This window comes from Eschrichtius robustus, chromosome 8, assembly GCF_028021215.1.
Source record: "Eschrichtius robustus isolate mEscRob2 chromosome 8, mEscRob2.pri, whole genome shotgun sequence".
In the NCBI taxonomy this organism is placed as follows: Eukaryota; Metazoa; Chordata; class Mammalia; order Artiodactyla; family Eschrichtiidae; genus Eschrichtius; species Eschrichtius robustus.
Genome location: NC_090831.1, coordinates 95,092,298 through 95,118,170, shown reverse-complemented (window position 1 = coordinate 95,118,170; position 25,873 = coordinate 95,092,298). Strand labels below are relative to the sequence as shown.

Here is a 25,873-nt window from a genome sequence, read left to right as displayed (position 1 = left end):
ATTATTCTGAAAAGATGATCAATAACCCAAGGACAGAAGGATGAGGATGAAAGAACTCGAGGAACAGCTTAAGAGGAGAGTGGCTTGCGGGCAAAGGTTCTTCACTAACGTCTTTACCAATAAAACCACCCTAACCATGGCAGCTACATCTTGAAGCTTTCTCCCTACCCACTTGCTCCAAAACATTTTTTCTTTCAACTTATGAAATCTGCTTGTTCGAGACACAATCTTTTAACAAGATTCTGAGGATTTTCTTTTTTAAAAACGTAACTTTATATTACATTTACAATTAAATTGATGCCTACTTAGAGGATGTGGTGAGTCAAAGTTAAACTACTAAAAAAAAAAATGTTGCTGAGGTTAAGTCAATTTTCAGGTAAAACATAACCCAAGAGTTTCCACACTGATAATGTGTTGTATGCAGTCCACATTCTCCTTCAGACCATTCTAGATGCTGGCTTCTTAAAGTCAGATCATGTGATACCTTACAGCATTACATCTGTACAGTGCATTATCACTGCAGCTTCTACTGACTTTAAAAATGTGTATTATTAAAGTTGGACATTGTAGATATCACTAGTTCTAAATCGTTTTTCTAGTGTGTTTGAGGTTGATTTTTGACATAAGCATTTGTTAACAATAGTGATTGATGAACACCTCAAGTGTGAACCTAAACATCCCATCAAGGAGTCGATATGACTACTGAGGGCATGCCTAATGACAAGAAAATGATTGCCTTGGCAATACAGTGTGAGGAACATGGGCTGCTTCTGGGAAAAACGTGTTTATCATTCTAGTTCTGATTTTCTGATTTTCTCTGTTTAGAAAAAATGACTCACTGTTTAGAACCAAAAAAAAAAAAAAAAAAAAAACAATGATAATTCAATTTAACAGCCCTTGAATTCCACATTTTAATTTAGCCATGGATGTTTTCTGCTTTTACCTACTGTGGGTTCAACATTAACTTCTTCTTTTCCACTCTTTACTGCCTTAACAAAAAGAATCCCAAGAAGCTCATTACATTATTGCTAAAGGGGGCGGGGGCGGGGGGCGTGTATCAGATAGGCTTAAAATCAAGAGAAAAAGTAAACTAGGTTTTGGAGCCCTGGAAAATTATTTAGTTTGTATCAGTGTCAGAACTCTTTAAATCAGAACCACCCTAGGAGGAAAATACATCAGGAGATTAAGATCCCTGCTCTCTGTCACCAATGAAAACCTGAAGTATGTTACCTTCAAGAGAAAAAAGACACTGTTTGACTTGTTAATAAGCTTACTGTGGAATTTTCCCAGAAACAGAAGTATTTTCTTTACAGGCTGAATGTGTTTACGCTTTGGAAGAACACAAAGAGCTAATTCATTCTTGAAAAGCATTTCTTTTGAAGCCTGTGTATTTCAAAACAAAAACAGTTATTGAAAACGTATGCATGAGCCATCCCAAAGCAATTGGTCACAGAAACCTGGATTATCAGAGTTGCAGACGAGCCCACAAGAAACAGAAAGATGAAGGGAGAGTGCAGGCTTGTTCAGAAAGCTGCGGCAGTCCTTGATCTGATGAAGGCACGGAACTGAAGTAGTGGGGAAGTGCTTCAGAGCCCACACTGTCGGGTCTTAGGCCCTGAAATGCATATGCTTAAGAAAGAAGCGATCCTGTCATCCTGTTTCTCCGCAGCCAAAGGAAGGGGGGAGTGGAGGGACCAACGGATCCCGCCCTCTTATCCGGTTGTTGATCTAGGGCTGCAATGCTGGAGAACTTGCTCGAGTAATGCTAACTATGCAAAAGTTCACAAGGACGAGGTTGGCTCGGTCCTCGCACCGATTCCCCACACACAGACCCCAAGCAGCAAATGTGCGAACACATTTTAAAATGCAACAATGACAAAGGAGCTTGCAACTTGCAAGCGACACTCACCCTGGGCCGCGGCGCCCAGCCGGCCACCGCCAGCCTCGGCCCCGAGCTGGGGCCCGGGAGCGGGGGCTTCACCCGCGCCGGACATGGGCCGCTTCACGGAGCCCTCGCCGCGCCTCCGCCTAGCTCGCCGCCCTGCGGGGCGGACGCACTAAGGGCTCGGAGATGTTGGGTGCAGGCAACTGACCGCTTCTGGCGGGGATTAAAAAAAAAAAAAAGTGTTTTGAGAGAAGAGCACACCACCCCTGCAGGACATTCCCTCCCCCTCTGCTTCCCTCCCCCAAACCCCACCCCGGGGAAGTTTTGACTTGAAACCCGGGAGGAAAACTGTTACCCAGCAAGTTGACAGCAGTGAGTCCTAGGGGGTCGAAGTGGGGCGGGGGGACCCAAGGGGGAGAGGCTGGAAGGGAGATCGGATTTGGGATCAGAACCCATCCTCCTCCCGCCCGGGGCACCGCCACCTACCTCGGCATCCCCCCAACTCACTCAAAGCCCCTTCCTCCTCCTCCTCTTCCGCCTCGGAAAGCTAGCGAGGCTCCGGCAGGGGCCGTGGGTCGCGCTGGCCCGACGGCGGCCACCCCGGGTGTCCCTCCCCTCCTCCCGCCCGCTCAGCGTACACCGCAGTGGCGGCAACGGCGGCGGCCGCCGCTCCTCTCGCTCGGCGCTCTCCGCCTCCTCTTTCCAGCCAGCTCAGCCCCGCTGGCTCCCCTCCGAGGGGCACTCTTTCCCCTCTGCCTCTCTTTCCCCCTTACAGCGCGCCTATACTCCAGAAACTCTTCTCCCTCTGTGGCTCCTTTTCATCATATCCGGATCGGGGAGGCCTCGAACTCTTGGCTCTCGGCCCCGAGGCTGGGGGCGGCGCGACCCGGGCTCGGCCGCAGGCTCCCTAGCGCCCGGCTCTGTCTGGGTCAGGAGGCCAAAGCCCTACAGGGCTGGCGCTGAGGAGGATGGGAGGCAGGGGGGACGCCGCCCGGGGTGGGGGGGGGGGGGGGGAAAGGAGGGAGCTGGCTCTTCCCTGGCTGCCCCAGAGTGCCCCCCACCCAGAGAGTCACCGCATCCTCTCTCCCTACTCCTCTTCCCAGCCCTGCCTCAGACCCACTGACATTCTGGGGGTGCCCTGAGGAAAGTAGAAGCCTTTAGGGTGAACAATGCAAAACGAAAAAAGTATCAGACTTTCCTGGGGGAATACAGTAAGGGTGGTTTTGAAACCTTGACCCCTAGCTGAGCGTTTAATCTCTTCATCTCTGACTCTAAAGTAACCTTTATTCTGTTTTTCAGTTCTTTCTTTCTTTGTATTGGTCAAACAGGATCCCGGATAAGGAAAAACCTTTTGCAGTTGCATGAAGACCCTGGAGGCGTCCAGGCAGGCAAGGGTCACACCCTTGAGGATGCGCTGGCCCAGGGCCTCAGGCCCAGCCTATTACAGGCGGAATGCCTCCTCCACAGATGACTTCTGTGGTGAGATAAACTTGTGGTGGGAAGTAAAAAGCTGATCAACTCTCCGTTTATAAAGGAGACGTTCCGATTGCAATTTAATCTGATGAGCCAAGAATAACGCGTATAAAATAATTTGCAGATGTAAAGTATTTCAGATAACTTTTGCTCTTTATTTCATTGTGAATGAAATGCAAAATTTGTAGAAAGCTAGTACAAACTCATTCTCTGACTTTCTAGGACAAGAGTAATGACAGTGGGCTTCCCTGGTGGCGCAGTGGTTGAGAATCTACCTGCCAATGCAGGGGACGCGGGTTCGAGTCCTGGTCTGGGAGGATACCACATGCCGCGGAGCAACTGGGCCCCTGAGCCACAGCTACTGAGCCTGCGCATCTGGAGCCTGTGCTCCGCAACAAGAGAGGCCGCGATAGTGAGAGGCCCGCGCACCGCGATGAAGAGTGGCCCCCCCCCGCTTGCCGCAACTAGAGAAAGCCCTCGCACAGAAATGAAGACCCAACACAGCCAAAAATTAATTAATTAATTAATTAATTTTTAAAAAGAGTAATGACAGTAATGTTCTCAAAATTGGAGAAAATGTACATTGGATACATCTTCCTTCTAGGGGTATCAATAATATCCCAGGAATTTCATCTCTTCAAAAAACCAACTGGAATTGATTCCAGTTGACTGAGAAGTCCTATTTCTTACCCTTAAAGAAGTGGCGCAACCAAACTTACTTTCAATTAAACCTGAAAAACAAAGCCTTTGAAGTTTCTGCTGACAGTTATTCAGACCATGTTCTGCCCCAAAAGACGAATGACATTTTGCCCAACGACCTGTAACTAACAAATGCCTTTTTTTTTTTTTTTTTTAATTTAGCGATTTCAGGAATGGTGTGTATAAAAGTGCCTTAACTCTCTCAGAACTTGTCTGGGGGCCTGGACTATTTGGAATCTGCTTGATGAAAACAGATCAATTCTGAGGGCAACTGCATTACCATTAGAGAGCAAACATTTGAGGAAGCTTCACGCCTAGATACTATTTTATCCCTATTTTATATATTGCCTTGCCTTTTTAAAAAATGTACCCTCACTAAGATGTTAAACTCCACGAATATTTAAGAAATTACAGCACTCTTCTAGAAAGTCATAGTCAGGTAAATATTTGTTAATTTAATTTCACACAGTACTTAATGTTGCACACATGGTAGGTGATTCAATAAATACTCCTTGAATTAAATTTAAACATCTTACTCTTTTAACAGTGAAGAAATAAGATTCAAATAAAAATATTAGGAACAAATGAGAGTCTGTGTGGTAGAATCACCAAGATAGTCAAATGCTTTATCTTGCTCAGCAAAACTTTGAGCAAGTCAATCTCTCTATGCCTTGGTTGCTTCATAAGTGAGAATGATAAAAGAAACTCTTCACAGGGTCCCATAAGGACTAAATAAGATAATTTTCAGAAGAACATCAGCTATGAGGAAAGGTACTCAAAAATATTAACTATTATTATTATTCAGCAGAAGCATTTTGATGGGTAGTGTTGAACATGGCATAATGACTATATCACAAGGGCCACATCAAAATATCAGGTAACCATGCCTGGTATACATGTGCAATCTATACTTTACACAAATTATCTCAAAGACTTCTGACATCAGCCCTACCAGTACCTTGCCAGGATTGCACTGCTAGGATTTATAGCTCAAGTCTGTCTGACTGAAAGCCTATCTTGTGTCTTTAGGTAAACTCAGGTCTTCCTTCTAGGAGCACCTAGAAGTCCATAAGCTTAGTATTTGATACACCAGCAATTAAGTGGGGGCTCCTAAGCGTTCCCCAGGCTGTCCATTTACCCCATCCCTTGCTGTATTTCAGTCTTTCTGACTCATCACTTAGCTCGGTTCCTGAAGAGCACTCCAGTGCCCTCATCCTCTCATTCTTTTATTCAACAAATATGTATGGAAGTGGGAGGCACTGTCATGGGTGCTGGGGATGGAGCAGTGAAGATGATCAACATGGCCATTGCCTTCATGGAACTCAGTCTAGAAGGAAATATGGACACACAACCACTTAACAACAGTTGCTGAATGGGATGGCAGGGAAAGTTCTGGAATGCCATGATAATTCTTTTTCGCAGGGAGATACAGTCTGGTCTAGGAATCAGGGAAAAGTTTCTGGAAAAAGTTATGTCTCTCCTGGAAGCAGCAGAAGAAACTGACGAGAGAAAAGACCGGTCTAGGCAGTATGGGTGGAAGTGCAGAGGTTTGAGGGTAGCCTAGCATCAATGAAGACCTGAAAGAAGTTCAGTATAAGAGGATAACCCCAGTGCACCACAGCTAGCCGGGAGGAAGCCCGGGAAAAAGTCTGCAGCTGCCGAAGAGGCAAGAGACTTTTTCTTGCCTCTTTGTTTCGCGGCACGCAAGGAGAGGGGATTCAGAGCGCCGCCTAAACGAACTCCAGAGAAGGGCGCGAGCCGCGGCTATCAGCGCAGACCCCACAGCAACAAGGGCGCAGAGGAAAAAACGGAGAGGCTCCCGCACAGAGGCTCTGCGCCGAGCAGCGCTCACCAGCCCGAGAGGCTTGTCTGCTCACCCGCCGGGGCGGGCGGGGCTGGGAGCTGAGACTCGGCTTCGGTCAGATTGCAGGGAGAGGACTGGGGCTGGCGGCGTGAACACAGCCTGAAGGGGTTAGCGCACCACAGCTGGCCGGGAGGGAGACCGGGAAAAAGTCTGCAGCTGCCGAAGAGGCAAGAGACTTTTTCTTGCCTCTTTGTTTCGCGGCGCGCAAGGAGAGGGGATTCAGAGCGCCGCCTAAACGAACTCCAGAGAAGGGCGCGAGCCACGGCGATCAGCGCGGACCCCAGAGACGGGCGTGAGACGCTGGGGCTGCTGCTGCCGCCTCCAAAAAGCCTGTGTGTGAGCACAGGTCACTCTCCACACCGCCCCTCCCGGGAGCCTGTGCAGCCCGCCACCGCCAGGCTCCCGTGATCCGGAGACAAGTTCCCCGGGAGAACACACGGCACACCTCAGGCTGCTGCAACGTCACGCCGGCCTCTGACGCCGCAGGCTCGCCCCGCCTCCTCCGTACCCCTCCCTCCCCGCGGCCTGAGTGAGCCAGCGCCCCCGAAGCAGCTGCTCCTTTAACCCCGTCCTGTCTGGGCGGGGAACAGACGCCCTCAGGCGACCTACACGCAGAGGCGGGTCCAAATCCAAAGCTGAACCCCAGGAGCTGTGCGAACAGGGAAGAGAAGGGGAAATCTCTCCCAGCAGCCTCAGAAGCAGCGGATTAAAACTCCACAAACAACTTGATGTGCCTGCATCTGTTGAATACCTGAATAGACAACGAACCATCCCAAATTCAGGAGGTGGACTTTGGGAGCAGGATATATTAATTTTTCCCCTTTTCCTTTTTTTTGTGAGTGTATATGTATATGCTTCTGGGTGAGATTTTGTCTGTATAGCTTTGCTTTACAATAGCTTTATTTTACTTCACTATATGATAGCCTCTTTCTTTCTATTTTTTCTCCCTTTTACTCTGAGCCGTGTGGACGAAAGGCTCTTGGTGCTCCAGCCAGGCATCAGGGCCGTGCCTCTGAGGTGGGAGAGCCAACTTCAGGACACTGGTCCACAAGAGACCTCCCAGCTCCACGTAATACCAAACGGCAAAAATCTCTCAGAGATCTCCATCTCAACATCAAGACCCAGCATCACTCAATGACCAGCAAGCTACAGTGCTGAACACCCTACGCCAAACAACTAGCAAGACAGGAACACAGCCCCATCCATTAGCAGAGAGGCTGCCTAAAATCATAATAAGGCCACAGACACCCCAAAATACACCACCAGACGTGGACGTGCCCACCAGAAAGACAAGATCCAGCCTCATCCACCAGAGCTCAGGCGCTAGTTCCCTCCACCAGGACGCCTACACAACCCACTGAACCAACCTTAGCCACTGGGGACAGATACCAAAAACAACGGGAACTACGAACCTGCAGCCTGTGAAAAGGAGACCCCAAACACAGTAAGATAAGCAAAATGAGACGACAGAAAAACACACAGCAGATGAAGGAGCAGGGTCAAAACACACCAGACCTAACAAATGAAGAGGAAATAGGCAGTCTACCTGAAAAAGAATTCAGAATAATGATAGTAAGGATGATCCAAAATCTTGGAAATAGAATAGACAAAATGCAAGAAACATTTAACAAGGACGTAGAAGAACTAAAGAGGAACCAAGCAATGATGAAAAACACAATAAATGAAATTAAAAATACTCTAGATGGGATCAAGAGCAGAATAACTGAGGCAGAAGAAAGGATAAGTGACCTGGAAGATAAAATGGTGGAAATAACTACTACAGAGCAGGATAAAGAAAAAAGAATGAAAAGAACTGAGGACAGTCTCAGAGACCTCTGGGACAACATTAAATGCACCAACATTCGAATTATAGGGGTCCCAGAAGAAGAAGAGAAAAAGAAAGGGACTGAGAAAATATTTGAAGAGATTATAGTTGAAAACTTCCCTAATATGGGAAAGGAAATAGTTAATCAAGTCCTGGAAGCACAGAGAGTCCCATACAGGATAAACCCAAGGAGAAACACGCCAAGACACATATTAATCAAACTGTCAAAAATTAAATATAAGGAAAACATATTAAAGGCAGCAAGGGAAAAACAACAAATAGCACACAAGGGAATCCCCATAAGGTTAACATCTGATCTTTCAGCAGAAACTCTGCAAGCCAGAAGGGAGTGGCGGGATATACTTAAAGTGATGAAGGAGAAAAACCTACAACCAAGATTACTCTACCCAGCAAGGATCTCATTCAGATTCGATGGAGAAATTAAAACCTTTACAGACAAGCAAAAGCTGAGAGAGTTCAGCACCACCAAACCAGCTTTACAACAAATGCTAAAGGAACTTCTCTAGGCAAGAAACACAAGAGAAGGAAAACACCTACAATAACAAACCCAAAACATTTAAGAAAATGGGAATAGGAACATACATATCGATAATTACCTTGAATGTAAATGGATTAAATGCTCCCACCAAAAGACACAGGCTGGCTGAATGGATACAAAAACAAGACCCATATATATGCTGTCTACAAGAGACCCACTTCAGACCTAGAGACACCTACAGACTGAAAGTGAGGGGATGGAAAAAGATATTCCATGCAAATGGAAATCAAAAGAAAGCTGGAGTAGCAATTCTCATATCAGACAAAATAGACTTTAAAATAAAGACTATTACAAGAGACAAAGAAGGACACTATATAATGATCAAGGGATCGATCCAAGAGGAAGCTATAACAATTGTAAATATTTATGCACCCAACATAGGAGCACCTCAATACATAAGGCAAATACTAACAGCCATAAAAGGGGAAATCGACAGCAACGCAATCATAGTAGGGGACTTTAACACCCCACTTTCACCAATGGACAGATCATCCAAAATGAAAATAAATAAGGAAACACAAGCTTTAAATGATACATTAAACAAGATGGACTTAATTGATATTTATAGGACATTCCACCCAAAAACAACAGAATACACATTTTTCTCAAGTGCTCATGGAACATTCTCCAGGATAGATCATCTCTTGGGTCACAAATCAAGCCTTGGTAAATTTAAGAAAATTGAAATCGTATCAAGTATCTTTTCCGACCACAACGCTTTGAGACTAGATATCAATTACAGGAAAAGATCTGTAAAAAAGACAAACACATGGAGGCTACACAATACACTACTTAATAACGAAGTGATTACTGAAGAAATCAAAGGGGAAATCAAAAAATACCTAGAAACAAATGACAATGGAGATACGACGACCCAAAACCTATGGGACGCAGCAAAAGCAGTGCTAAGAGGGAAGTTTATAGCAATACAAGCCTACCTCAAGAAACAGGAAACATCTCGAATAAACAACCTAACCTTGCACCTGAAGCAATTAGAGAAAGAAGAACAAAAAAACCCCAAAGCCAGCAGAAGGAAAGAAATTATAAAGATCAGGTCAGAAATAAATGAAAAAGAAATGAAGGAAACAATAGCAAAAATCAATGAAACTAAAAGCTGGTTCTTTGAGAAGATAAACAAAATTGATAAACCATTAGCCAGACTCATCAAGAGAAAAAGGGAGAAGACTCAGATCAATAGAATTAGAAATGAAAAAGGAGAAGTAACCACTGACACTGCAGAAATACAAAAGATCATGAGAGATTACTACAAGCAACTCTATGCCAATAAAATGGACAACCTGGAAGAAATGGACAGATTCTTAGAAATGCACAACCTGCCGAGACTGAACCAGGAAGAAATAGAAAATATGAACAGACCAATCACAAGCACTGAAATTGAAACTGTGATTAAAAACCTTCCAACAAACAAAAGCCCAGGACCAGATGGCTTCACAGGCGAATTCTATCAAACATTTAGAGACGAGCTAACACCTATCCTTCTCAAACTCTTCCAAAATATTGCAGAGGGAGGGACACTCCCCAACTCATTCTACGAGGCCACCATCACCCTGATACCAAAACCAGACAAAGATGTCACAAAGAAAGAAAACTACAGGCCAATATCACTGATGAACATAGATGCAAAAATCCTCAACAAAATACTAGCAAACAGAATCCAACAGCACATTAAAAGGATCATACACCACGATCAAGTGGGGTTTATCCCAGGAATGCAAGGATTCTTCAATATACGCAAATCAATCAACGTGATACACCATATTAACAAATTGAAGGAGAAAAACCATATGATCATCTCAATAGATGCAGAGAAAGCTTTCGACAAAATTCAACACCCATTCATGATAAAAGCCCTGCAGAAAGTAGGCATAGAGGGAACTTTCCTCAACATAATAAAGGCCATATATGACAAACCCACAGCCAACATTGTCCTCAATGGTGAAAAACTGAAACCATTTCCACTAAGATCAGGAACAAGACAAGGTTGCCCACTCTCACCACTATTATTCAACATAGTTTTGGAAGTGTTAGCCACAGCACTCAGAGAAGACAAAGAAATAAAAGGAATCCAAATCGGAAAAGAAGAAGTAAAGCTGTCACTATTTGCAGATGACATGATACTATACATAGAGAATCCTAAAGATGCTACCAGAAAACTCCTAGAGCTAATCAATGAATTTGGTAAAGTAGCAGGATACAAAATAAATGCACAGAAATCTCTTGCATTTCTATACACTAATGACGAAAAATCTGAAAGTGAAATTAAGAAAACACTCCCATTTACCATTGCAACAAAAACAATAAAATATCTAGGAATAAACCTACCTAAGGAGACAAAAGACATGTATGCAGAAAATTATAAGACACTGATGAAAGAAATTAAAGATGATACAAATAGATGGAGAGATATACCATGTTCCTGGACTGGAAGAATCAACATTGTGAAAATGACTCTACTACCCAAAGCAATCTACAGATTCAATGCAATCCCTATCAAACTACCGCTGGCATTTTTCGCAGAACTAGAACAAAAAATTTCACAATTTGTATGGAAACACAAAAGACCCCGAATAGCCAAAGCAATCTTGAGAACGAAAAATGGAGCTGGGGGAATCAGGCTCCCTGACCTCGGACTATACTACAAAGCTTCAGTAATCAAGACAGTTTGGTACTGGCACAAAAACAGAAATATAGATCAATGGAACAGGATAGAAAGCCCAGAGATAAACCCACACACATATGGTCACCTTATCTTTGATAAAGGAGGCAAGCATATACAGTGGAGAAAAGACAGCCTCTTCAATAAGTGGTGCTGGGAAAATTGGACAGGTACATGTAAAAGTATGAAATTAGAACACTCCCTGACACCATGCACAAAAATAAACTCAAAATGGATTAAAGACCTAAGTGTAAGGGCAGACACTATCAAACTCTTAGAGGAAAACATAGGCAGAACACTCTATGACATACATCACAGCAAGATTCTTTTTGACCCAGCTCCCAGAGAAATGGAAATAAGAACACAAATAAACAAATGGGACCTAATGAAACTTAAAAGCTTTTGCACAGCAAAGGAAACCATAAACAAGATGAAAAGACGACCCTCAGAATGGGAGAAAATATTTACAAATGAAGCAACTGAGGAAGATTTAATCTCCAAGATTTACAAGCAGCTCATGCAGCTCAATAACAAAAAAACCAACAACCCAATCCAAAAATGGGCAGAAGACCTAAATAGACATTTCTCCAAAGAAGATATACAGATGGCCTACAGACACATGAAAGAATGCTCAACATCATTAATCATTAGAGAAATGCAGATCAAAACTACAATGAGATATCATCTCACACCGGTCAGAATGGCCATCATCAAAAAATCTAGAAACAATAAATGCTGGAGAGGGTGTGGAGGAAAGGGAACAGTCTTGCACTGTTGGTGGGAATGTACATTGATACAGCCACTATGGAGAACAGTATGGAGGTTCCTTAAAAAACTACAAATAGAACTACCATACGACCCAGCAATCCCAATACTGGGCATATACCCTGAGAAAACCATAGGTCAAAAAGAGTCATGTACCAAAATGTTCATTGCAGCTCTATTTACAATAGCCAGGACATGGAAGCAACCTAAATGTCCATCGACAGATGAATGGATAAAGAAGATGTGGCACATATATACAATGGAATATTACTCAGCCATAAAAAGAAATGAAATGGAGGTATTTGTAATGAGGTGGATGGACCTAGAGTCTGTCATACAGAGTGAAGTAAGTCAGAAAGAGAAAAACAAATACAGTATGCTAACACATATATACGGAATCTAAGGAAAAAAAAAATAAAAAAAGGCCATGAAGAACCTAGTGGCAAGACGGGAATAAAGACACAAACCTACTAGAGAATGGACTTGAGGATATGGGGAGGGGGTGAGGTGAGATGTGACAGGGTAAGAGAGTGTCATGGACATATATACACTACCAAATATAAAATAGATAGCTAGTGGGAAGCAGCCGCATAGCACAGGGAGATCAGCTCGGTGCTTTGTGACCACCTAGAGGGGTGGGATGGGGAGGGTGGGAGGGAGGGAGATGCAAGAGGGAAGAGAAATGGGAACATATTGTATATGTATAACTGATTCACTTTGTTATAAAGCAGAAGCTAACACACCATTGTAAGGCAATTATACTTCAATAAAGATGTTTAAAAAAAAATTAAATCTAAAAATAAATACTATCAACATTGGAAAAAAAAAAAAAAAAAAGAGGATAACCCAATGCGAGGGGGAGAGAGATGGAAGATGAAGAGAAGAGGTCTTAGCAACTTTGAACAAGGAGGATATATTTTCCAAATTTCTATTTATAAAAGCCAATCTGGTATAATATGTAAAATGATTTGGGGGCACTGAGATTGGAGCTCGGAAGTCCGATTAGGAGGCAAGGGATGATGACAGAAGTGGGAATGGAGCCAAGTAGGCTGAGATAAAGGATAAGGAAGCTAGAGGAATCAAGGGTGACTTCCAGTTTTCTGCATCTTGATGGATGGGAGTAATACTACCTACAGAGATGGAAACATTCAGGAGAAGCAGGTTTGGGGAAAAGCTGCTGAGTTAGTCATGTGGATGATGTAGTGTCTGAGAAACCTGTGAAGTGGCTAATTGGAACCATCCAGTGGGCTGCTGGATAGGTGTCTGGAATACAAGCACATAGATGGTATTTACTGGCAAGGAGGTCATGAGTACCCAAGGTGAGCATGCTGTGTAAGAACAGAAGGCCTAAAACACAGCTATGCCCTGAAACTCAATCCAAATGTGTCCTTAATGGCCCCTCTCCGTTTCTCCACACCATTCTCAATGCGATAATACTTTTATCTGACTAGCTTCGAGAATCACCATTATTTAGTACTACTACTGCCTGTGCCCCTCCACCAGCCCAGATGCCCCAGGTGTATCACCTGATGGTCCTGATTAAACCGGATTTGATCATGTCTCAAACTATAGTCATCTTGATAGATGGAAACCTTCCCTGGGGACCAGCCTTCCTTTAGAATTAAATACCCTAGCCCTGGCTCAAAGCCCTCTGCCACTGAAATCCCAATGTGCCTTACAACCATTCCTGCCTAGTGATGTACACACTGATGATGATGTAATGATACGTAAACACGTTGTGAAAGAGATCTGACATGAGCTAAGCAAATGAAATGAACTAATTAAAAGGATTTATAAAGCATCCTTGTGGACTACCACATCTTCATCACCCAGTCAACATTCAAACATTTATTGTGCACCTATTATATTCTAGGCCACATGTTAGTTTCTGGAGATTTTTTTTTTTTAGTTTGATTTAATGTCTTGAAAAGCAGCTAAATTACTTTTCAGTTGGGTAGAGACCTATCTGCCTAGCAAACGTCGAAGTTAGTATCTTTGCATAGTTATCTAAGGCAGAGGTCTACAACTGGGGTGTGCTATTGTGCATACTTCCCAGGGGGTAGACAAGACAATTCTCTGGAATGTGAGGAGGAAACAGTAGAATGAGAATTTATATTTGTTTTTATGTCATCATTTGTCATTTCAATTCTCAAGTATGTTTTAAAACTTAAACAAAGTATTAGTACAAAAGTATGTATAATTTATAAATAAATATAAATTAGGGGTTCACGCTTAAAAGTATTTTACTGCTTACTTGGTTAAAAAATGATGTAAATGCTTTATATCATTTAAGGTACATTCAGTCAGTGCATTCACCCAGACTGTACCAAGGTTAGTTTTTCTACAAAACATATATACCTACCTCATTTAGATAGAAGCATGACTTTAGCAATCCCCAAACCCAAGGACATACAAACATACAAACTGAGTCTCTTAGTGCCCTCAGGTAACCTCCATGACCTTCACATAATGCCAACACAACGGCCATCGACTTTCTCAAATTCTACTCTTTTTTTTTGGTGCGCATATACTTTTCAACAAACTTTATTTTCTATTGTTTTACCTCACAGAAGATTTAGGGTGCAGGGGCTTTGAGGAAAAGAGATTAGCTCAGGGAGCTATTAGGTCAGAAAAAAGTGACAGCAGAAGAAATGACAGCTGACAGACAGAGAAGATACAGGGAAATAAACACGTCATAACAATGCCTTTGTGAATTCAACTCAGTGAAACGGACTGTTCCTAATGAGGGCCTGAGTCATTAAGGAAGGATTCAGTTATGTTAGCGCTGCATTCTGTTTTTTAAGGAGGCAGGTCAGTATTTTTACGCTTTAGGAAAAATTCCACCAAAAAAAAAAAAGTTCACATAAGAAAATGTTGCTACTTGAAAGAATAACTTTCACAGGATTACATTTTTATAGCTGCCAGGGAAATGAGCAATCATGATTCTAGGCCAATTTGTTGTAACTGTATTTCTCCACCTCCTGGTGCTCTGTTTGAAGAGGAGAGGTCAAGTGGACAGATTTCTGGAATTCCATCCTTACTTCAAATAGAGCACTTTGTTCTTTTTCTCCATAATGCATAGGCCCTTCCCTTAAATTTAACTGAGAAAACTGGTTCTTCCACTTTCTGAACATTTGAAAACCACCGAAAGGCCCAACTCCTTCATTTAACATATAAAGAAATATAAAGACATAAAGTTCATTCATTAGGTTCAACAAACATATACTTAGAATCTACTATATGCCAAACCACATGCTGGGCATCAGAAGTTCAAAGATAGAGGAAAGACTGGGAGCTCAGAGTGTGTGAGGGAAGAGATGGGCAGAGGGCAGAGTGGGAGAGGGCCATTCACGTCAATAATGACTGTACAGCAGGAACTTGAAGGCAGCAGCGCCTAACTGCTCGAGCGTGGGCGGGGAGAGCCAGGGGATGTTTCAGAAAGAAGACGATACCAAGCTGAGTACTGCTGATGAGTAAAAGTTTGCTTGTCAAAATGCTTAGGGAATTCCAGACTGAAGAGATAATGCCTACAAAGCACAGAAGTGTGAAAGCCCCAGAGAAGTTAAATGACTCGGCAAAGGTCCTTTTGTAGGTTTGCTATAGAGCTAAGTTTCTAAACGTCCAGGCTTCTTGCTCTGATTGATTATCTGGATAAGCCGCGTAAATGAATCCATCACTTCTAAGTGATGGTGAAGCTAGGGCAAATCTGTTCTTCCATTCAGGAGTTCCAACGATTTTCTGTTGTAAATGTGTGACCAAAGAATGCAGCATAGACTCTCCTGTTGCTGAATTAGCTTGACTTGTCCTTCCCTCCAAGCTCTCAGTTAGTGCCCCTTTCGGTTGTCTGACTCCTATGGCCTGGGGCCCTGGCCTTCGGGTATTTCCTTGCTGTCACTGTACTTTCCGGCTTGTGTTTTGAAGGAAGGGAGGGAGGGAGAGGTTAAGGCAGACAGTGGCACACGTCAGAGAACAACTGGAGTGAAGGTAGAAATGAAAATGTGCTTCTATCATATGCAGCCAACAAGAAGGTACGTAGATAGTGAACCTGGATATATAAGGTATTGTGGAAAAGTAGTAAATACAAGAGGTCCTTGAAAATGGCGACTGATGTGTTAAAACCACAATTAGAAATAATCTTAGCATGATGATCCAGACAAAGATATTTGAAATAATGTAGAAGATGAGGATTCTTTTTGTCACCATGGTCCCTAAACTCGTTTATAGGTAAACCTCTCAGGTAAAGAGAGGAACTTTCAACTCTGGGATTTAAACCAATGCCTCTATTTCTCCAAATTTTCTGTTAAGAAATAGACGCTAAATAAAAAATGCAGGATTACAGATTGATTATATTGTGCATTCAATCCTGGGACCTATAATCTATTCTGGGAAAAAGGCAAAGTTTTCTTGAATATTCTCCCATCTCCCATTATTCTCCTCTCTCTTACGTTGAACAGTTCCTCCTCCCCAGGCACCTGGATCCCCATTCTATTCTCTTGCTGACCCAGGTTTCCAACCTTAAACACGAAGATATTAGTAACTCATAGTCTTCCTAATTCTAGGAGCAACAAACCTGTTCCCATGTCCATAGTCCCCCTAAAATGTATCCAGGCCCATAAAGGGACCTAGGTTATTTGTTGCCACATTATTTTGGTGGCAGGGAGTCGGAGTCAACCTGGGCAGCCATCCCTGGGAGAGCAGGAAGTTTATGGGGTGGAGGCAGAGGATGCTGTATTGTGTAGCTACTAGAAGAAACAGATTATATGCACATGTTAGCCACAAAATGGATCTTTAAAACACTGTATTTAGTGAAAAGAGTAAGAAACAATGTGACTTTAGTGCAGCACCAATTAATAATTAAAATTGTATACACACAAAACAACAGGGCACAGTTTATAAGAACACACACAAGAAAAAGGACTTACATAAACATCTTAGAATGGTAATGGGAGGAAGGAAAAGGGTGAAGAATAGGAATCAGGGGATATGGGGATATAAGTATACGTATAGCAGATTCACTTTGTTGTACAGCAGGAATTAACACAATGTAAAGCAATTATACTACAATAAATATGTTTTAAAAAAAAGAAGAATAGGAATCAGAGAGAACATATAGAGGCAGACAAGCATACATACAAGAAAAGGGACTTGGACAGACCATGATAATGTGCCATGTACCAAGGGGCTGATAAACTCAATTCTTTGCACTAGAGGTCCAAAACCATGACAACTATTACTGCCAATAATTAATTAATAAATAAATAATAAATAAAGTAATAATAATCTACCAAACAAAAATTCAAGCAAGTCTTATTACCAGGCAATGCAATAAAATGACAAGAAATGAAGACGTTATAGGATATATATTGAAAGGTGCGTATCTTACATATATCTCTAAAATCACTACAGAGGTGATTACCTAATTTATCTGTGTTAAAGATAACACAGCAACACCAGAACACTTTGGTTACAACAGCCCATCTATACAAAGCCATGTTTTCTTACTCACTCTCATATAGACTGTTGTAGTCTGCTGGTATTGGCCCCTAAAAAGATATGCCCACATCCTAATCCCCAGAACCTGTGAATGTTACATTACTTAACTTGGTTAAAGGGCCTTTGCAGACATAATTATTTTGAAATGAAGAGATCATTCTGGATCATCCAGGTAGGCCCTCATGTCAACAGCAGGTGTGATGGTTGATTTTAGGTGTCAACTTGACTAAGTCAGGGAATGCCCACATAGCTGGTTAAATATTACTTCCGGGGGTGTCTATGAGGGTGTTTCTGGAAGAGATAAGCATTTGAATTAGTGAACTGATGAAAGCAGATGAGCCTCCCCAGTGTGGATGGGCACCATCCAAAACTTTCAAGGCCCAAAAAGAACAAAAAGGCACGCTCTGCCTGTTTGAGCTCGAATATCAATCTTCTGTCACATTTGGCACTCCTAGTTCTCAAGATTTCAGTCTCAAACTAGAATCTGTGCTATTGGCTCTCTGGCTCTCAACCTTCAAACTACTCCACATGCTTTCCTGGGTCTCCAGCATGCAGATGGCAGATCCTGGGACTTCTCAGCCTCCATCTGATACTTTACAATAAGTCATATATATCTCCTATTGGTTCTGTTTTTCTGGAGAATCCTATCTAATACAGCAAGTGTCCTTATAACAGACACACAGACAAGAGAAGGCACTATGAAGATGGATGCAGGGATTGGAGTTAGGTGGCCACAAGCTAAGGAAGGTGGTAATTATCAGATACTAAAAGAGTCATGGCCCAGATCCTTGCCCTGAGCCTCCAGAAGAAATACAGCACTGTAAACACCTTGATTTCAGACTTCTGGCTTCTGAAACTGTGAAACTGTTTTAAGTCACCAAGTTTGGGGTAATTTGTTACAGTAGCCACAGAAAACTAACACAGCTGTCTTTAGAAAAAGTGAAATTGAAGCTCTTTAGGCCCAGTGTACTATTAATTATTTGATGTTTGCTCTTCGCTCACTATCAAAGGGAAAAGCAATCTACTCTGAATCCCTGAAGGGACTCAACTCTTTTGGCAAAAGCCTTTTCCAGGTTGACATACGTCCAATACCTCCAGAGGTATAGCCCATCTCTTATAATTAGTTATAACGACTATCATATACCAAGTCCTTTAAAATTTACACATTCTTTACCATGCATCCTCAATTTTATCTTAGGGAAAACCCTTTCTGATATGTATTAAATGTACAATATATTATAATCCCCATTCTATAAAAATAAGGAAACAACGTTTGAGAGAGGTTCAACAGAGAACAATTAAGTAGTAAGTTGAAAAGCTCAGACTGTAACTGAAATCTTCATGTAATTATTCATCAGATATTTATTGAATATAAGCTCTACCCCAGGTCTCCAGTTAGGTCCTGGCAGCATTTTTTTTGTAATCAACTACAAGATGTCACATACTCTGCTAAACACTGGAATAAAATGAAAAGTGAAACACGTGCCCTGGTCTTCACAAAGTTTTAGTCTTAGGACAGGTAGACGTTAGTCAAATAATCACACATATAAGTATCTAAGTACAAATAGTGGTTAGTAAAGAACGATGGCATGCTGTGAGTGTGTGTAAGAGGGGCATAGAATTAGAGACAAAGTCCCTGCTCTAAAAGAACTTAAAAGTAGAGTAAGGGAAATGATCAAGTAAAGAGAAGAATAAAATATAATGGGATACATACTTTGAAGTAGGAATTGGGCCCTGTGACGGGACACAAGAGGCAGCAACAAACCCAGTCCTAAGAGAGAGGAGTCTGAAGAATGAAATGGGTTTGGAGAAGAGCCTGGATGAGAAGGACTTAACCATAGATAGGAAGGTGAGGAGGAAAGAGAAAGGAAGCAGCAAGCGCAAAGTTACAGGAGAAGGTGAAGTGGGCATTCAGAGAACTCCAAACCTTATACCTGTTCTACCGCATTTCTTACAACATGTATGCCTATATCAAATTAGGATCTCATTTATACATTCCAGAAGTTTTTTATTCTTCTCAGAATTCTATTAGAGGGATTTCTAGACTGAGTTTTCTCCTCTCTAACAATGAGACTGTTTATTACATTTCCCCCAGGTGATCAAACAAAAACCCATTTGAAGTATGCAGAAGATGCTATTGGCTATGTTGTGCTGGCAGAAATTCACATGACATGTATAGCACCGGGAACTCTACTCAATGCTCTGTAATGGCTTACATGGGAAAAGAATCTAAACAAGAGTGGATGTATGTATATATATAATGGGTTCACTTTGCTGTACACCTGAAACTTACACAACACTGTAAATCAACTATACCCCAATAAAAATTTTAAAAGAAATCCACCTGACAGCCACAAAAAAAAAAAAAAGAAGAGTATGCTTAGAAGGCTCACTTGTATTTATACCATAAACTGCACCACCAATACCACCAATAGTAGAATAATCTTGCCCCACAGTGTTGCTGGAATATGACATTGGCTGGAGTCCTTTGGTGTCATCTGTCTCTTTTCATCTTAGAGTCTTTACTTTTTAGACTCTGAAGAACTATCTCCTGGGTCTCTCTGTAATCAAGAAGGTGGTACTTGGAAATCCCACTAATAAGTTAAAGTTAATTTTTTAAACAAAAAAAGAGGGAATGGTGCTTATAAAAGGTATGATTATAAAATAGTTTGAAAATAAAAGGAAATCTCTGAATCATGTAAAACATAATCATTAAGGCCAAAGATGATAAGAAAGGTAAGGTTGAAACAAACCATTACAAAATGAAATCATGACATTTAAAATTGCTGGAATAACATTAGAATATTTCATTTAGTCTGCATTGGGACCCAGAGTGCTCTTTCCTTAGATACTAGCTGACAGACATTGTCTGTGATCATTCAGCACTACAGACACTCAACCTCTTTCACACAAGGATGTGAATATTTGCACAACCAGAAGGAAGCAGCTTCTTAGGACCTTTTTTTTTTTTTTTTTTCCTGATAAATCAATCCTTGGAGAGAGCCTGGGATTTTCTTAGCATCACTATTTAAAAGCCATTAAAAAAACTGAGTATAATTCCCAAATTTAGCAAAACTACCTTAGAAATGAAGCTATGGAAGATTCTTAAATAACTCAAATTATGATTCTGATGTTTAGTTCAGCATAAAGAAACTAAGTCACTCCCTTCTTGGGCTCTGCTAAAGTCATGCTTTCCGAGACTCACAGGTTCTTAAGTCAAGGAGCCATGTATGTTCCCCCCGCCCCTCACTCAAATCAGGATAGACAACAGGGCAAGGGGGGAAAGAGAAGACTTTCAATTAGAGAATTTGAAACCTTAATCCAAGAGAAAGATAAAAACTATAGTAAAACAACCAGCAGTTTGAAACATTTCCCTAGTTGTCTTTGACCCAGGGCAACACATACATTAAAAACTGCACTCTTTAAGCAAGATGAAATGAAAGAAATCCATTTTTTTGGTCTTTGACAAGCTTAACATCATTCTTTTGGTTTGTTAAAATTTCTCCAAAAAGTGATAACCTCTACTTATAAGAATCTTGCTTCCTCTACTTATCAGAATCTTGCTACTTATAAGAATCTTGCTTCTGTATGATACAGAAGTTTGATTCAAATATACCAATAAAAATGTCTACATGTCTATGTGTATGTAGTTTAGTGTGTTCAGTAGAAGATCAATGGTAATTTCAAAATACTGAATAAAAGAGAGTTTTTTTCTGATATTAGAAATATTTTTGAATCATTTTGTTTCCCTAGCTATTTTAAATGAATAATAATAGTGTGCTTAATAAATTTTTGAAAATCAGTATTTTAGGAAGCCACCTTTAAAGTTAAATAATTATTTTTGATAGTTTAGGATGAGTTCTGTCATTGAAATATCAAGCCAATAATTAATCAACTGTTTAAACAATCAAGTTATAGCTACGATATTATAAAAAGTATTAGGACTTCCTTGGCGGTACAGTGGTGAAGACTCCACACTTCCAATGCAGGGGGCGCAGGTTTGATCCCTGGTCAGGGAACTAAGATCCTACATGCCGTGCAGCATTGCCAAAAAAAAGAAAAAAAATTATACCAGGCACAAATTTATATTTCTGAAAACGACCGGTTGACTAGCAAAATTGAATTAAAATAATTATTTAAACCATATTCCCTTTGATACTTTACAAATTGTAATGCAAATTTAATAACATAACTTTGAAAGATTACTTCATTATCTTGTCAATCAATGTTTGTATTATGCACTTAGAACTACACACTATGAAAGTATATTTAACGATTGTTATATTTTATATTTAGCATCATGTGAATTTCTCAATATTATTAAATAATATAAGATGCATACTGAAGACCAGAAAATACAACTTTCTATAAAATACTACCTTACACTTAGTATCCCCTATGCTAGACACCTTAGTAAGTGTCTTGGCAGGCAGCAATCTAAGAAGACCTTCAGTGATCCTCACCTTCTATGTAGTCCCTTTCCTTGAGTGTGGGCTGGACCAAGTGACTTGCTTGCAATGAGCAGAATAAGGCAAAAGTGATGTTATACACCTTCCATGATTAGGTTACAAAGCCTGAAAATTCCATCTTGCTAGCACCTTCTCTCTCTCTCTCTCTCTCTCCTCTGTGACAAGAAACTGAGGGTGGCCCTCAGCCAGAAGCCCCTGAAGAACCAAATCCTGCAAAATATCGTATGAGTGACCTTAGAAGCAGATCTGCCCCCACTTGAGCCTTCAGATGAGACCACAGCCCAAGCTGTCACCTTGCTTTCAGCCTGTGAGAGACTCTGAAGCAGAGAACCCAGCTAAGCCTTGCCTAGAGTCATTCCCCACACAAACCATGAGGTGATAAATGGGTGTTGTTTTAAGCCAATAAATTTTGGGGTAATTTGTAATGAAGCAGCAGATAACTAACACAATCATTTAGTTTTTTTTTTTTTTCTTTCTAAATCTACAGAGTACAAAAGAACACCATTCAGAACTATAAAGAGAGAGTTTAAGCTTTGGCAATTGCCTTAGTGCCCAGCACTTAAGCTGATGTTTCAGGATCATTGTTTGTTTGCTTCTTAACGCAAATAAACACAAGAGTTGTCCTTCAGCCAAAGGGTAAATGTGTGCCTATTCTGTTAGTGTCTGAATTTTTTCTATCATACCTATGGGTAAATAAGTGAATTCTTCTACCTCCCTAAAGCATCAGATATTCTGACATTTTAACTGAGATATATAATATGCAATAAAATGCACAGATTATACATGCTTAATTTGATGTTTTAACAATTGGGTATATCTATGTAACCATCACCCAAAACAAGCTATAGAATATTTCCATCCTTCTAGAAATACTCTTCCTGCCTTTTTCCTGTTATTATTCCTCCTCACTGATTGCTACCCGCCTCATCAACTATCTAATTTCTATTGACATGGATTAGTTTTACCTTCATCTGGATTTCATAGTAATGGATTTAGACACTGTGTATTCTGTTCTGTCTGGGTTATCTTAGTTTAACATTATAATTTTCATAGCCATCCATATTGTTGCATGTGTCAGTCGTTTCTTCTTTATAAGTACTGAGAATGATTTCATTTATGTGGATATACCACAATTTATTTATCCATTCAACTGCTGATGGATATTTGGGTTGTTTGAAGTTTTGCCTATTATGAATAAATCTACTATGAACATTTGAATACAAGTCTGTGTGTACATATATTTTTATTTGTCTTGGGTAAATACCTGGGAGTGGGATACCTGGGTAAGCATATAGCTAACTTTATGAAAAACTGCCAAAGAGTTCTTCAAAGAACTTATGTCACTGTACAATCCAATAAACAAAACAGAATAATTCCATTTGCTCAACATCTTTGGTAACATCTCATGTTGTCAGCATTTTTTTAAATTTTAACCATTGTAGTAGGTAAAAGTGGTGTCTCATTGTGATATTAATTTGAATTTCTCTGCTCATCAATGAGGTTGTACGTTTTTCATTTATTAACCATTTATATATCTTGCCCATTTTTATACTGAGTTGCTTGAATTTGTTACTTTGCATGTATGTGTGTGTCTGTGTACTTATATTCTGGGTACAAGTCCCTTGTTAGATATATTTGCTGTAATTTTTTTCCCCAGAGAGCAGCTTGTCTATTCATATTATTAATGGAGCCTTTTGATGGAGCCAAAATATTAAATTTTGATAATGTTCAATTTATTGTTTTTAAAGTGTTATGGTTTGTGTTTATTGCAACCTGTCCAAGAAATTTTTGCCTACTTTGAGGTTACAAAGGTGGGTTTCTATGCTTTAAGAAGTTTTATGGTTCTGAGTTTTAAATTTAGGTCTACTATCTATTTCAAATTCTTCTTTCTGTGTATGGAGTGAAAGAGTGATCTTGATTCACTTTTTTTCATATTGATATCCAATTGTTCCAGCACAATTTGTTGAAAAGACTTTCCTTTCCACATTCAACTAATTTGCCAGTTTCATTAAAAATCAAATGACCATAAATCTGTCAGTCTCTTTCTGGGCTCTCTATTCTGTTCCATCAACTTGTTTTCCTGGTGTTACCCAGATACTACACTATAGCTGCAGTTTTTATCTTAGGTCTAGAAATCATATGTACATGTCCTCCAACAGTGTTCCTTGTAAAAATTGGTTTGATTTTAAATCATCTGAATTACTGTATACATTTAAGAATAACCTGTCATATATCTTGAAAATAACCTGCTGAAATTTTGAAAAAGATTTCATGGAATCTATAAACTAGTATAGGAAGAACGAACATCATAACAATATTGAGTCTCTCAATCAACAATAATGTTATTTCTCTCCATTTAGTTGTTTTCCTTAATATCATTGATGTTTATAATTTGAATGTAAAGGTCTAACACATGTTTTGTTAGATTTATTCCTAAGTGTTTTTGTCAAGAACTACGATCTTTCTGAAGTTTTACCCTACTTGCAAGCTAACAAGTTAGCCTGTCACAGTTACATGGGTGGTGGCAGAAGACAGTTGAGTTATGGCTCAGAGACAAAAGACAGTTTAGTACTCACAGAGATAGCACAAGCCAGAGTATCAGCATTTGCACCACGTCCCCAAACCCCAGTTCCTATGGGATGATGCAAAAAAGTTCTTGTGATAACTGCACAAGCTTAGAGACCTAAACATTTTATAATAAACAATAAGCAAGCCTACCCTTTGCTCTGTAGGGAGGCACTATCTCTGTCTTCCAATGTTTTTTGTGACACAAGCACACTTGAAAAGATGGTCCAGAACAAAGACAGGCAGTGTCTGAACTGGTGAGACATGCAGAAATGAGAGAAACGAATAGAGAATTGTCTCCCAACAATATTACTTCTTTTTGATGTTATTTTAAATGGAATTTAAAGTTTTCAATTTCTCATTGTTCATTAGTATTATGTAGATAAATAACTGATTAAAATGTAGTAAAATAAAAAAAAAAAAGTAATAAGACAGTGATCAAAGTTTTCCAAACTACCTTAAAGTTAAGAAACATACTCCTGGAAAATCATTAAATAAAAGAAGAAATCAAAAGTGAGATTGTGAACTTACTAGAACACAAATTATGAACATTTTGAATCTAAAGCTAGAAAATATAGGAAAAGCTGTATTCAGAGGGCAACGTGTAGCCTTAAATGCCTTTATTAATAAAATTAAAAGATAAAAAATAAAACAGTGTTCGTTTTAAGGAACTTTAAAGACGAAAAATCTTTTAAACTATTAGATAGACTTAAATAAAGACAAACTAATGATTTTTTAAAAGATAGAAATGATAAGTCCAATGATAAAGTGGTCTTAAAAATCACCTACTGACTTTACTATTCATGAGAATAAAAGGAAATGGCTTCAGGAAGTGATTTTTAAGACCACTTTCTCTAAAATTTCCAAATTCTATAACTTCTACTCATGAATATTCAGAATTAGAAACCTGTTTCGTTCTTCTTTTATCCTCCAATTTGTAACATATGTTAGGTGTATGTTTGTGTGTATCAGTTCTGTTGCTGCAAGTTACCCCCAAATTTAGCAGATTAAAAATAATATTTATTATTTAATAGTTTCTGTAAGTTAGGAAACTAGGAATGGTTTAACTTGATTCTCTGGCTCTGGGTCTTTCCAAAGGTCTCAGTCATCTCAAGGATCCACTGGGAAGGATCCACTTCCTAGCTTAGTCATGAGACTGATGACAGAATTCAGTTCCTTGTGGGCTGTTGGACTAACGTATCAGTTCCTCGTGTGCTATCTACTACAGCCCTTACAAGATTCCTTGCCACTTGGACCTCTTCATAGAATATCTCACAACATGGCACCTAGCTTCATCAAAGCCAGCAAGCAAGAGGGCAAGAGAGTACCAGCAAGACAGTGGGTGCTAGCAAGATAGAAGACATGGTCTTTTGTCAGCTAGTTCTATTGATTAAAAGCAAGTTACTAGGTCCAGGCCACACTAAATGGAAGTTGATTACATGAGGGAGTGAATACCAAGAGATAGAGCTCATTGTGAACCATGTCAAAAGCTTCCTACCACAGGGTGTTTAGGCATAATAACATTTCTCTAGTGTTTTCCCTATGCACATATTCAAAGACTCTAAAGCACTATAGTTAGAAAATACAATGCCAAGTATC

General features: G+C 40.4%; 1 protein-coding gene and 1 long non-coding RNA gene across 4 annotated transcripts in view; one reads left to right on the top strand and one right to left on the bottom strand.

The window, feature by feature from the left end:
• Window positions 1–2,806, bottom strand: part of MDFIC (MyoD family inhibitor domain containing) — a 101,378-nt gene extending 98,572 nt beyond the window's left edge. Inside the window, exons 1-2 of one of the 3 annotated variants that reach the window (XM_068549335.1) lie at window positions 2,372–2,806; window positions 1,910–2,098 (exon numbers count right to left, since the gene is read on the bottom strand). In XM_068549335.1, coding sequence (XP_068405436.1) covers window positions 1,910–1,994 — 85 coding nt within the window. In that variant the 5' untranslated portion in view covers window positions 1,995–2,098; window positions 2,372–2,806. The remainder of the gene's footprint in view (window positions 1–1,909; window positions 2,099–2,371) is intronic. The other 2 variants (XM_068549336.1, XM_068549337.1) reach the window with 2 other exon arrangements.
• LOC137768096 (uncharacterized) lies at window positions 2,200–4,165 on the top strand. Its single transcript, XR_011074711.1, has 3 exons — window positions 2,200–2,257; window positions 3,214–3,364; window positions 3,581–4,165. It is a non-coding gene; the product is annotated as an uncharacterized lncRNA (long non-coding RNA).
• Window positions 4,166–25,873: the final 21,708 nt, after the last annotated feature.